Source organism: Macaca thibetana, chromosome 3, assembly GCF_024542745.1.
Source record: "Macaca thibetana thibetana isolate TM-01 chromosome 3, ASM2454274v1, whole genome shotgun sequence".
NCBI classification, from domain to species: Eukaryota; Metazoa; Chordata; class Mammalia; order Primates; family Cercopithecidae; genus Macaca; species Macaca thibetana.
Window position 1 is genome coordinate 175,702,818 of NC_065580.1, and position 13,311 is coordinate 175,716,128.

Below are 13,311 nucleotides of genomic sequence, written 5' to 3' on the forward strand. Positions count from 1 at the left end.
CAGAAACTCCTGAGATCTTATCAACTGTAGAGTTATTTACTGAACAGTTCATAATTGGAGTGAAATAATTGTAGATTTGTAAAGAAAGTTTAAAATCGCATGGCCCATGGTTTCATTTTTATAGGCAAGGAAAAAGAAACTCTAAAATTCATGTCTTCTTCAGTTATAAATGATAAAATGTAATAAGAGGATTTCAAACACCTAAACCCATCAGTTAATTCTAGCTAAGTCTGGTCATTGTGCAGTACTTTACATGAGTTTAAGTTGCCATTGTTTATAGTGTCTTATCAGTATTCTTTACTGTTCATGGTCATATCCAGGGTGAGTGTCCATAATACCTTGCATTTGAATTATAGTATTACAGGTAGTAAATTAAATTTTCCACTGAATTAATTCTATCAAAATTACTTTATTCAATGAAATGAGAATTGGGAAAAGTCAGCAATTTTTGAAACTTAAAAAGTAAATTAGAGAAAATATCTTAAGTTAGGAAAGCAATTTGCTTTGTTTCTAGCAAAAATAAAAATAATTCTGTTTAAAATTTAGAGAATATCTTGATGATTTCACTATGTTTCATGGGTATACGTATTTTAAGACGAGTGGTCATAGATAGAAATATTTTTTAAAATTTTATTGTTTAGTTATAATGCATTCTAATGAATAACTCTTTACGGAAGTAAGGGAATTGGTTCTAAGGTTACTGCACTCATTTTCTGCATAAATCAAGTGGTGTCATGACCCTGATAAATAGCCCTCTTTGGATTTGTGCAGAACACCATCTGCTTAAACATATACAGCAACCTAAAAGGACTGCATGTGAAAGAATGAGGTACTTTTAAAATTTCACTTCATAAGTAAATCTAGATTCTTTAAAAAGCTCACACAAGTTATTACTGATTTGTTGCTTAAAATAGTTTATCTTGCAAAGATACTAATTCTCTTTCAATGAATCTACAAAATTAATGCAATCCCAGTAAAAATTGTAGCATTTTTAACATTTGGAATTGCAAGTCGGTTTAAATGGATACGTGAATCAAGACTAGCAAAACAATCTTGAAGAACAACAAACTTGGAGAACTTATTCTATCAGTTAGAAAACAACTATGGCAAAGATTTAGAGATTAATAAAGCCTGGTGTTGGTGAAAGGATAGAGAAGGTGAAAAATGGAATAGAATAAGAAGAACAGAAACAGGCCTATTTGAATTCTGCCATTTGAGATGTCACAACCATGGCACTGCTATTAGTGAGAAAAGAATGACATTTTCAATTACTGGTGCTATTTTCTAAACATAGTGTAAAAAATACTAACTGAAAAGTGTGTGGAGTCCTAACTCAGGTATATTGTATATTTAAAGGTAAAATGTGAAATGATAAAGATTTACTGGAAAATATAGAGGGCCTTAGTGACCTCAGGATAGGCAAATATTTTAAAAATAAGACAAAAAAGAGACAAATTAAAATATTAAAGTACATTAAGATCAGGCACTTCTGTTCACCAGGGAAAAATTTGTTTTTTGTTTCTTGAGACAAAGTTTTGCTCTTGTTGCCCATCCAGGAGTGCAATGGCTCACTGCAATCTCCACTTCCCAGGTTCAAGTGATTCTCCTGCCTCAGCCTCCTGAGTAGCTGGGATTATAGGCACCCACCACCATGCCTAGCTAATTTTTGTATTTTTAGTAGAGACGGGGTTTTGCCATGTTGTCCAGGCTGGTCTCGAACTCCTGACATCAGGTCATCCACCCGCCTCGGCCTCCCCAGAGACACATTTTGCCACTTAAAAGAATCCACAAAATAAGAAAAGAAGTTATATGTAAAATTGTATTTCATATGTAAATATTTTATTACATATATAATTTTCTTTATACCATAAAGGTTTATCTATACTCATAATAAATTGCATATACATAATTTATATATATAGCCCAGGTTATGTACGTAGAGCATGTTGTATAAAAGAACACACCTACATATCAGTAAAGAAAAGAAAGACAACCTAATAGAAAATGACTAAAATGCTTGAATAAGGACTGTAAAAATAGACAAATAAAGTCATTATAAAATGATACAGGGGTTGGTGTAAAAATAGACAAATAAGGTCATTATAAAATGATAAAGGGGTTGGTGTAAAAATAGACAAATAAGGTCATTATAAAATGACAAAGGGGTTAATTAATCAAGGGAATATAGCAATTATAAACATGTATGCACCCAACGTTGGAAAACCCTGATATATAGTGCGAATAGTATTTGACCTAGAGAGAAAGATCCTAACAAAATCGTAGCTGGGAACCTCAAAACCCATCTTTCAGCATTGGACAAGACATCCAGGCAGAAAATCAACAGAGAAACATAAGTCATAAAATATACTATAGACCAAATGGACCTAATAAACATTTAAAGAACATTTCATCCACGTTTTTAAGAATACATTCTTCTCCTCAGCACATGAAACATTCTCAAGGATAGATCATATGTTAGGCCACAAAATAATTCTTGAAAACTTCCAAAAAATTGTAATCATATCAAGCATATTTTCTGATAACAGAAAACAATAAACTAAAAGTCAATAACAAGAGGAATTTTGGAATGACCTGAATGCTCCTGAATGACCATTAAGTCAATGAAATTAAGAAGGAAAATTTAAAATTTCTTGAAACAAATGATAATGGAAACACAACATACCAAAACCTATGGGATTCTGCAAAAGTAGTACTAAGTGGGACATTACAGCAATAAACATCTACACCAAAATAGCAGAAAAACTTTAACTAAACAACCTTACAATGCATCTTAAAGAACTGAAAGAGACAAAGCAGACCCAACCCAAAATTTTCTTCTTAGTAGAAGAAAATAAATAACAAAGATTGAGCGGAAATAAATAAAATTTAGACTTAGAAAACCTAAAGATAAAAAAGTGATTTTTTTCACAAGATAAAAATATGATAAATCTTTAGCCAGACTAAAAGACACATAATTGAAATAAGTAAAATTACAGGTGAGAAAGGAGATATAAGAACTGATATCACAAAAATTCAAAAAATTATGGCTGGTCACAGTGGCTCATGCCTGGGAGGCCCTAGGAGGTCACTTTGGGAGACCAAGGTGGGCAGATCACTTAAGGTCAGGAATTCGAGACCAACTTGGCCAGTATGGTGAAACCCCCTCTCTACAAAAATACAAAAATTAGCTGGGGATGGTGGTGCTTGCTCTTAGTCCCAGCTACTCAGGAGGCTGAGAGGCAGGAGGATCACCCGAACCCAGGAGGTGAAGGTTGCAGTAAGCCGTGATCACACCACTGCACTCCATCCAGCCAACAGATCAAGACTTAATCTCAAAAAAAAGTCATTAGGGAATATTAAGAGAAACTATATGCAAACTGGGAAACTAGATAAATTCCTAGACACATACAACCTACCAAGGCTGAACTATAAAGAAATCCAAAACCAAAATAAATAATGGGATAGAAGCAGTAATACAAAATCTCCCATTAAAGAAAACTCCAGGACCTGATGGGTTGACTTAAGAATTCTACCAAACATCAAAGGGGAACTAATACCAATTCTACTCAAACTCTTCAAAAATATTGAGGAAGTGGGAAAACTCCCAAACTTGTTCTATAAAGTCAATGTTACCTTAACATCAAAACCAGACAAAGACACAACTAAAAAGGAAAAGTCAATGTTACCTTAACATCAAAACCAGACAAAGACACAACTAAAAAGGAAAACTACAGGACTACAGGCCAATATCTCCAATGAATGCAGAATGCAAAAATCTTCAACAAAGTATGAGCAAACTGAGCTCAACAACACATTGAAAATATCATTCACCTTGATCAAGTAAAATTCATCCCAGGGATTCAAAAATGGTTTAACACATGCAAATAAATAAATGTGATACATCATATCAACAGACTGTAAGCAAAATAAAATGTATAATCATTTCCATTTATGCTGAAAATGCTTTCGATAAAATCCATCAATTTATGATAACAACTGTCAAAAAACTGGGTATACAAGTAACATAGACACTTCAAGACAATTAGAGCCATATATGACACTTTTGCAGCTAGTATCATACTGAACCAGGAAAAATGGAAAGTCCTCTAAGATCTGGAACAAGACAAGGATGTCTTCTTTCACCACTGGTATTAACATAGTACTGCACGTCCTAGCCAGGGTAATTAATAAAGATGAAGAAATAAAACGCATCCAAAGTGGAAAGGAAGGAGTCAAATAATCCTCCTTATGATGATAGATCTTATATTTAGAAAATGCTAAAGACTCCACCAAAAAACTATTAGAACAAAGAAATATATTCTGTGAAGTTTCAGGATACAAAATCAGCATACAATAATCAGTAACATTTCTACATGTCAACGGGAAACAATTTGAAAAATAGACCAATAAAGTAATCCCATTTATAAAAGCTCAAATAAGTTGAAATACCTAGGAATGAACTTAAGCAAAGAAGTAAAAGATCTCTACAATGAAAATGATAAAACATTGATGAAAACTTGAAGATGACACAAAAATTAAAAAGTATTTTATGTTTGTGGATTAAAAGAATAAATATGGTTAAAATGTCCATACTACTCAAAGAAATCTACAGATTCAATGCAATTCTTATCGAAATACCATGACATTCTTCACAGAAATAGAAAAAAAGTCATAAAATGTATATGGAAACACAAAGGACCCAGAAGAGCCACATTACCTAACTTCAAATTATACTACAGAGGTATAATAAACAAAAAAGCATGTTACTGGCATAAAAACAGACACCAAGTGAAACAGAGTAGAGAACCCAGACACAAACCCAGGCATTTACAGTAGAGTTATTTTTAACACAGCTGCCAAGAATATACATTGGAGATAGGGAAGTCTCATCAATAAATGGTACTGGGAAATCCGGACATCCATATGTAGAAGAATGATCGTAGACCCCTATCTCTTGCCATATACAAAGAACAAATAAAAACAGAATAATGACTTAAATCGAAGACCAAATCTATGAAAGTACTAGAAGAAAACATGGGGGAAACACCTCAAATCATTGATCTGGGCACACATTTCTTGAGTAATACCCCTCAAGCACAAACAAAGCAAACACGGACAAATGGGGTCACACCAAGCTGAAAAACTTCTGACACTGAAGGAAACAATTAACAAAGTGAAGAGACAACCCACAGAATAGGAGGATATGTTTATAAAGTACCCATCTGACAAGGAACTAATAACCAGTACATGCGAGCAACTCAAACAACTCAACAGAAAACAAAACAAAACAAATAATCCAATAAAAAATGAGCAAATGATTTGAATAGACATTTCTCTCAAAAGACAACATACAAGTAGCCACAAATATACAAAAAATGCTCAGTATCATCAGAGAAATGCAGATCAAAACTATAATAAGATATCATCTCATCCCAGTTAAAATGGATTTTATCCAAAAGACAGGCAATAATGAATCCAGATGAAGATGTGAAGAAATGAAAACCATTATACACTTGTGGATTAGTGGGAATGTAAATTAATATAGTCACTATGGAGGACAGCATGAAAGTTCCTCAAAAAACTAAAAATAGAAACTACCATATGATCCAGTGATTCCTCTGCTTGGTATATGTACAAAAGGGATTGAAGAGACATTTGCATTCCCATGTTTATTGCAGCAATATTCAGAATAGCTAAGATATGAAATTGACCTAAGTGTCCATGAGTGGATGATGAATGGATGAAAATTGGGTACAAGTACAGTGGAAAATCATTGGTGGAAACATTGATGGAACTGGAGAAAATTGTTAAGAGAAATAAGTCAGTTGCGGAAAGAAAAATATTGTGTGTTTTCATTCATATGTGGGAGCTACAACAACAACAACTTAAACTCACGGAGAAAACAATACTTGTTACCAGAGGCTAGCAAATGTAACAAGGAAGGGTGAATGGGGGATTAAGTAGGAACAGTTAATGGGTATAAAAATACAGTTCAATAGAATGAATAGGATTCAGTGTCATATTCAGTGTCACATATTCAGTGTCACAATAGATTGACAATAGCCAAAAATAATTTATCACATATTTAAAAATAACTAAAAGAGTAGAATTGGAATGTGTTGCTAGCACAAAGAATTGATAAAGGTTTGAAGTGATAGATACCACAATTACTCTGATTTGATCACTATATATTTTATGCCCGTATCAAAATATCCCATAGCCAACAAGTATAAACTCATTTATGTAAAGTATAAAAACAGGAAAATCTAATCTATGGTGCTATGAAGTCAGGATAATGCTTAGCATGAGATTGAATAGGGACAGGAAAGGAGATGTAAATAATAAAGTTCTTTTTCTTGATTTGAGCATTAAAAATGGGCTTGCTTAGCTTGTCAATATTTATTAAACTGTACACTGATAATAGCTAAGCCTTTTTGAATATTATACTTCTGTGAGAGTAAAAATGTTAAAACGATTAGCAAACATAGAAAAATATGTAAAAAAAATGATATCTATTTTGGCATATATTTTAAAAGCAAAAACTTTCAAGTAAAAACTTTTCAAATAAAAGTAGTATCTTTAAAATTTAAGGTGTAAATGACACCATGAAACAAAATTATATGATAAAGCAAAGACAAGTGAGTCTATAAAACAGTATGAGACCTTCCATGCTTCCATATATGCATAGAAAAAGAATAGAAATTATTCAACACTAAAGAAGAATCAGTCCTTGAAATTAAAAAAAAACATGAATGGTCTTAATACAACATTTTTGAAGATGTCAGATACAGAAAGGTAGACATCGTACGAATCCACTTATATGAAGTTCCAAAATAAGCAAAAACGATCTATGGTGAAAAATCAGTAATAGTAGTTGCCTGGGTGGGGGAGGTTAATGTGGGTTGACCGGATAAGGAAATGAGAGAACTTCCAGAGAGTGGTGGTAAGGTTCTGAATTGTGATACGGTTTTGCGTTACACATATAAAAACATTTGTCAAAACTCTTCAACTGAAGCATTTGGTGCATTTCTTTCTGTGGCTTTACTTAAATAAATGAAAACACATTTTAGACTCTATGTAATGATATGCAGGCTGAATTAGGTGGGGGTTATGTGTTGATTTTTTGAAATTCAAGAAAATATCATGGATTCCAGTATGAATAAACATATGACAAAATATCCCAAAATTTTAATTGTGGAACCCACCTGGTTGGTATATGGTTGTTTGTTGTAAAGTCTTTCAGCACTTTTGTATGTGTTAGAAAAAGTACGCAGTAGACAGGACTTAAGGTTAAAAATAATAATAAAGGGAATGTCTTGAACTCTTAAGACTGTTCATTTTTTGATTGCTGTGTTTAACGCACACATGTACATGTATACAAACCTACACATAACACACAAATGTGTGTGCATATGCTTGGGTATGATTTCCTGTGCTTGCTGAATTTTTTGCATTGATCATATTCTACTTTCAAAGTTAGATCCGTATCTATGTAAAGACAAACAAAATAAAACAAAATGGAAATACTAAAACATAGTAATTTCCCTTTTACAGGACAAAATAATTTTCTAAAAAATCGATCTACATATTTTCTTGAAAATTATGTTCTGCTTAAGTAAATAGAACTACACAGAGACCTCCAAATTCTAAAATGTAATTAACTTTTGATCAAATTTTAGAATAGTATATTCAGAATCTGTAATATTATATTTTATAGCACATATAATATTTTCTATACAAAAAATCATGAAGCATATTGTAGTCACACCTTACATTTGTAGAAGTTGCCATAATTTTGTTGTTTTTAACTCAGTTCAATTGAGTTTTTAGCTCAGATTATTGTTGAAGCCTTTCTTTTATTTAATATAAACAAAACCAGTGGGGTAAATCAAAATGGAATACATTTGCACAACTGTCCATCCATCTATATGTTTATCATCTATAAATCATGGCAGTGATTCTTTTTAGTGAAGCTCCCATTTTGAATAAACTGTTGTCCAAGTCACTTTGCTCTATGCTATATAGTTTTAAGGTCAGAGAGCAGGCACTGCAGTGTGCAATGTTGCATAATCAAACACTACCCTACTTCAAAAAAAGCCCTCAGGTAAAGCCCTCAAGCTTGACTGTGGCACTTGTTGAATATGACATGATGTAGATGCTTGATACTCACAGGTATGCAGCTTTTCCTTCTTCGAGTTCTTTACTTTTGCCACTGGAGCCACTTTTCTTTCCACACATCCTCCTAGTGATGCACATCAGCAACCCACATTGCCGAATAAAGAAGCAGCTGACGTCTGTTACCACAAGAATTAGAAGAAGTGCAGCAACTCCCAGGCCAATGACTGCTCCAAGCCCAAGACCATTAAAAAGCGTGTCTTAAAAAGCAAAAAAAAAAAATAAAAAATAAAAATAAAGTATTAAACCCCTAAATTAGAAAATATTAGATGATTATTTTAAAAATAAATCTTACCCAGTAATTCAAGAGACAGAATAAAGTCATAGTAACTGGTAGAATTCAATTTCATGATTGTTGACACTTATTCCCTTGTTTCAAATATTTTAAGCAATTGATGTGTTAATTATGTGACTATCTTTTTCAAACTTTTTTTTTTTAATTAACAAAGAAAAAGCATCTAAGTACCTCTTTTTTTAAATATAGTTCTTGAATCCCTGTGGGAAAGATAATGAATATTATCATATCCCTAAATGTACTTTATCAGAAAATGACACCCATTAATAGATCATCACAATGTTAAAAGAAAATTATAGTCAAAACTTCTGCGAAAAGTGTTAAATAGATCTTCTGTATGAGATTATGTCAGTTTTAAAAGTTAAACTTGTAAATGGATGGTTCTGAGCGCTTTGCTTTACCAGAGAATGTATTTAAATATACCTTTCTATGAATATTGTAGGAATCATCATTTTGCAAGAAATGGCTTACCTGTATTTCTCCAGTTAATATTTTAACAAATATGTTAGATTAGAGGCAACTTTTCATAGCTATGGTATTTATGACCCCTTGTTAGTTCCTATCATGAGAAGGTAGGAGAAGATAGAAACCACTTTTCGTTGGTATATTGGTTGCAGGAAATCCCAAAACACATAAAGAAAGTAACCGGGAAAGAGGCGAATGGAAGGAAGGTGAAGTATTCTGACTGATAAAATTAAAATGTCAAGTGCAGCAAGTAGTAATGAAGATGAATCAAGTGTTACGTGTTTGTAGTAGAATCTGTGGGTAGACTCCACAGCTATAACAATATGGATCAGAAAATAAGGACAATATAAAGAAATAAATTAAACTGATGATAATGTATTATCTAGAAGAAAAAGAAACATAATTTATAGGCATTCAAAATGATTCTTAACACATATGTTAAGAATTAGCTTGCATAACGGTTTAGTCTTTTGTGTGTGTGTGTGTGAAATGAAGTCTGGCTCTGTCTCCCAGGCTGGAGTGCGGTGGCGCGATTTCAGCTCACTGCAAGCTCCGCGTCCCAGGTTCACGCCATTCTCCTGCCTCAGTCTTCCTAGTAGCTGGGACTACAGGTGCTGCCACCATGCCCCGCTAATTTTTTGTTTTTTTAGTAGAGACGGGGTTTCACCGTGTTAGCCAGGATGGTCTCAATCTCCTGATCTCGTGATCCGCCCGCCTCGGCCTCCCAAAGTGCTGGGATTACAGGCGTGAGCCACCGTGCCCGGCCCAGTTTAGTCTTTTTAATGACAAAATACATTTATTACTTAGCATAGTAACTGCATGTTCAAATATGTAACTGATGTGAAACACGGGCGACAGATACAGGTATAGATGTAAATTTGAATTGTGAGAAAACCACTCCTGAAAAAATATGTATATAAAACAAAGTTTTCCTATGTGATATTTTTAAACTTAGGTTTAATATTTTAATAATGACTTGAAGAAATAGTGATCCAAAGGAATCAGAACAACTGCTAACATACAAAAGCAACCACTAGCAGGTCGACTTTGAGTATGTCAGACTTGTCTGAATACTAGTTCTGTAGGATGACTGAGTGTCATGTCTACATTATTTTATTTATTTTTCCAAAAATAGGTTTAAGTTTTTTTTTTCTTATCATTCTAAAAGCAAGCAGCACAGTTTTGAAAAAAAAAAAAAATCATTCAATTTGTGACATAGTGGCCTAGCACTTCACCCGGGCAACTTTGTGGTTCACATTTGCAAATATACTTCTACAATGTCATCATGATATGGCAAATGAGAATTACTTAGGGACCGAATTAACAAACTTAGAATGTTCATGTCCGAGAAAGTATAATTTTTATTGAAATTATTTTGCTTCTCATGAAGTAAAACTAGCAATAAACACAAGGTAGTGTGAAAAAAATAATGTATTTATGTCAATTTCAATATCTCCTTTCTATACCAAATTTTAACATGCTACTTAGATGGTGACAGTTTAGTAAAATTGCTTAGCTAGTATCCGGGAATATTTCTGGTTTCGACAGAACTATTATCTTTGCACATGAAACCACTTGAGGAATGACTAGAGAAAGAATCGTATTTTTTCAGCCATGGGGATTTAATTTTTTTTTATTTTGAAAAATCTCAATAAACAAGTGTAGAATGAGATTCCAAAGATCAGATATCATTTTTTCAAAGGTATATCTCTATGCAAGATTTAAAGAGAACTATTTCCTCACACTACAAAAATAACATATCAAGCAAACTAGGATTTCCATTTGCAGTTAAAAAAATCATGGTATGTATTTTCTTCCATTATCCATTTCCAAATATAAATGATTCACTTCTGAATCTATCATTACAATACAGTGAAGTCAATTTACCTATGAAAAATATTTGATTGTATGAAAATACAATATTTTCTTCAATATTCAAATGTATTCATTTTAGATATGTTGCACATTACTCAACAACTAAAGCTCAGGAAAAAAAAAGGGAAAAAAATGTATAATTGTGGTTTAGCCCTGGTGTATATATTTACTTGATGATCCTGTTGGTTTGAACTGATCACTCTTCTGCTACTTCATTTAGGTTCTTCACACATGCAGACATAGTTCTAGGCAATAAATCCTATAGATCAATGACAATATATATTATTTATTAAACAAATTCCCATTTACCTTTCCTAAGTATGAAGAGTCGTGCTTTGTTCTTAAAAACACTGCATCAGGAGTAAGAAATGCCTGGTTTCATCACTTACCATCATTAACTTTTGGTGTAAGCCATTTAATATCTCTAAGACTGAAATGCCTCTTTATTAAAATGGAAACAGTTATAATAAAAATAACAACCAAAAATAGGTCACAGGTTTGTTGAGAAGATTGCTGTGAATGTGGTAATGTACTTAACCTCCAGCACTCAGTGCCCAAAGTTAAAATTTAACAAGTATTGCTTATAATTATTATTTTAATATTATAAAATTCTAGAGAAATGATATTTAAATTAAAAATTATCTAATGTTAAACATTAAGCTATTCTGTAAACATATCTTTTCAGCAGTAATCTAAAGTAGAAAAGTATCTCGCATTAAGTAATGATTATTTTCTCGAGGCTACAGTAACTGTTTTTTTTAATAATTCAGGTTTGGCTAGTTAGCTTTTAAATGACAAATACTTCATTCTGTGACCTTTTTAGCATTAAACTAGTATAATGATGTGCTACACTTTTAACTTTAGAAAAGCTTTCAGAAAAATTATATATGTAAAACATCTTAATTTTTTTGGCTTAAACAAAAGAGATTTATTTCCTAACAATTATGGCGGTTTAGAGTATGCGGTCAAGGTACCAGCATGATTGGATTCTGATGAGGGCTCCTTTCCTGGCTTTGCAAACGGCTTCCTTTTCACTGTGTGATGACTTGTGGGACAGACTCAGAGAGAGCTCTCTCTTTTCCTTTTCTAATCAAGTCATTGATCCCATCAGATTAAGATCCTACTCTTTTTTAACTATAACTGCCTCTTAGGAGCCCTATCTTTTTATGGTGAAGAATTGCTAAAATATTAATAGCTAGTACTTTTTTCTATATATAGAAAGTTAAACTTTATAAGCTTATTACAATTGTTGTAGGTTACTCGAAGTTATTTTTATGAAAAAATAAGCATCTTTTTTATGAAAAAAATAAGCATTGCAGAGGATAGAAGTGAACTTCAAATAGGTTTATGCTGAAAATAGAATAAGATCTAGTATTTAATAGCACAACAGGGTGACTACAGTCAATAATAAGTATACATTTAAATATAACTACAAGAGTACAATTGGATTATTTGTAACACAAAAGATAAATGCTTGAGGTGATGGATACACCATTTACCCTGATGTGATTATTACACACTGTATGCTTGTATCAAAAGTTCTCATGCACCCCAGTAATATACAAATGTACTATTCTCTGAATAAAAAATTTAAAAATAGGTTTATAAGTTTTGTCTTTTGAAAGTTATGTTATGTATATGTATATACATATTATATATATTAAATTTCACCTTGAGGATGTATTTAAATGCTTATACTTTCTTATATCTCATGAGGTTAGGCTGTTATAACTCTAAAAGTTAAATATTCTAATTATTTTCTGTCACCAATTTACTCTGTCATAAAAAGTCCACTGTTTGTACTCTGGATGTTTCACAAATAAAACCATAAGCACATATGAAATGACATCATTAAGATTGGGAACTACTAATGATGTATTTTCACAACAACATCCAGAAAGTTCATTTTTATTAGTTAATTGTGGTTTTATTATTTAGCAAATGAAACCTGAGCATAAGTAATAATTTAAATAATTGTAAATCCATTTTTTATTGTTAAGATCATCAGGATACTTCCACTTATGACTTATCGTGTAATTTTTATCGTAAATTTATAAAGTAGGAAAACAATATTATCAGTTCTAATTTAGATACAAGAAAACTGAGATCCAGAGAGGTCATTGGCCTAAGTCACATACTAACCCCTAAAATTAGAACTGCACAAGCAAATCACTAATTGACTCCAAGTTGTATTTTCTTTTTGCTTTTTTTCTTTTTTTGAGACGGAGTCTTGCTCTGTCCCCCAGGCTGGAGTGCAGTGGCGCGATCTCGGCTCACTGCAAACTCCGCCTCCCGGGTTCCCGCCATTCTCCTGCCTGAGCCTCCCGAGTAGCTGGGACTACAGTCGCCGCCACCACGCCCGGCTAATTTTTTGTATTTTTAGTGGAGACGGGGTTTCACCGTGTTAGCCAGGATGGTCTCGATCTGCTGACCTCGTGATCCACCCGCCTCAGCCCCGCAAAGTGCTGGGATTACAGGCGTGAGCCACCGCACCCGGCCTC

At 32.9% G+C, this 13,311-nt stretch overlaps 2 protein-coding genes across 4 annotated transcripts in view; one reads left to right on the top strand and one right to left on the bottom strand.

Moving 5' to 3' along the window:
* Positions 1-13,311, top strand: part of LOC126949611 (ATP synthase subunit f, mitochondrial-like) — a 739,455-nt gene that overhangs the window by 125,555 nt on the left and 600,589 nt on the right. The gene's annotated exons all lie outside the window — the stretch shown is intronic.
* The window catches only part of NCAM2 (neural cell adhesion molecule 2), a 566,845-nt gene that overhangs the window by 23,987 nt on the left and 529,547 nt on the right, over positions 1-13,311 (bottom strand). For all 3 annotated transcript variants that reach the window (XM_050782162.1, XM_050782165.1, XM_050782164.1), the window contains exon 16: positions 8,171-8,375. In XM_050782162.1, the coding sequence (XP_050638119.1) occupies positions 8,171-8,375 (205 nt within the window). The remainder of the gene's footprint in view (positions 1-8,170; positions 8,376-13,311) is intronic.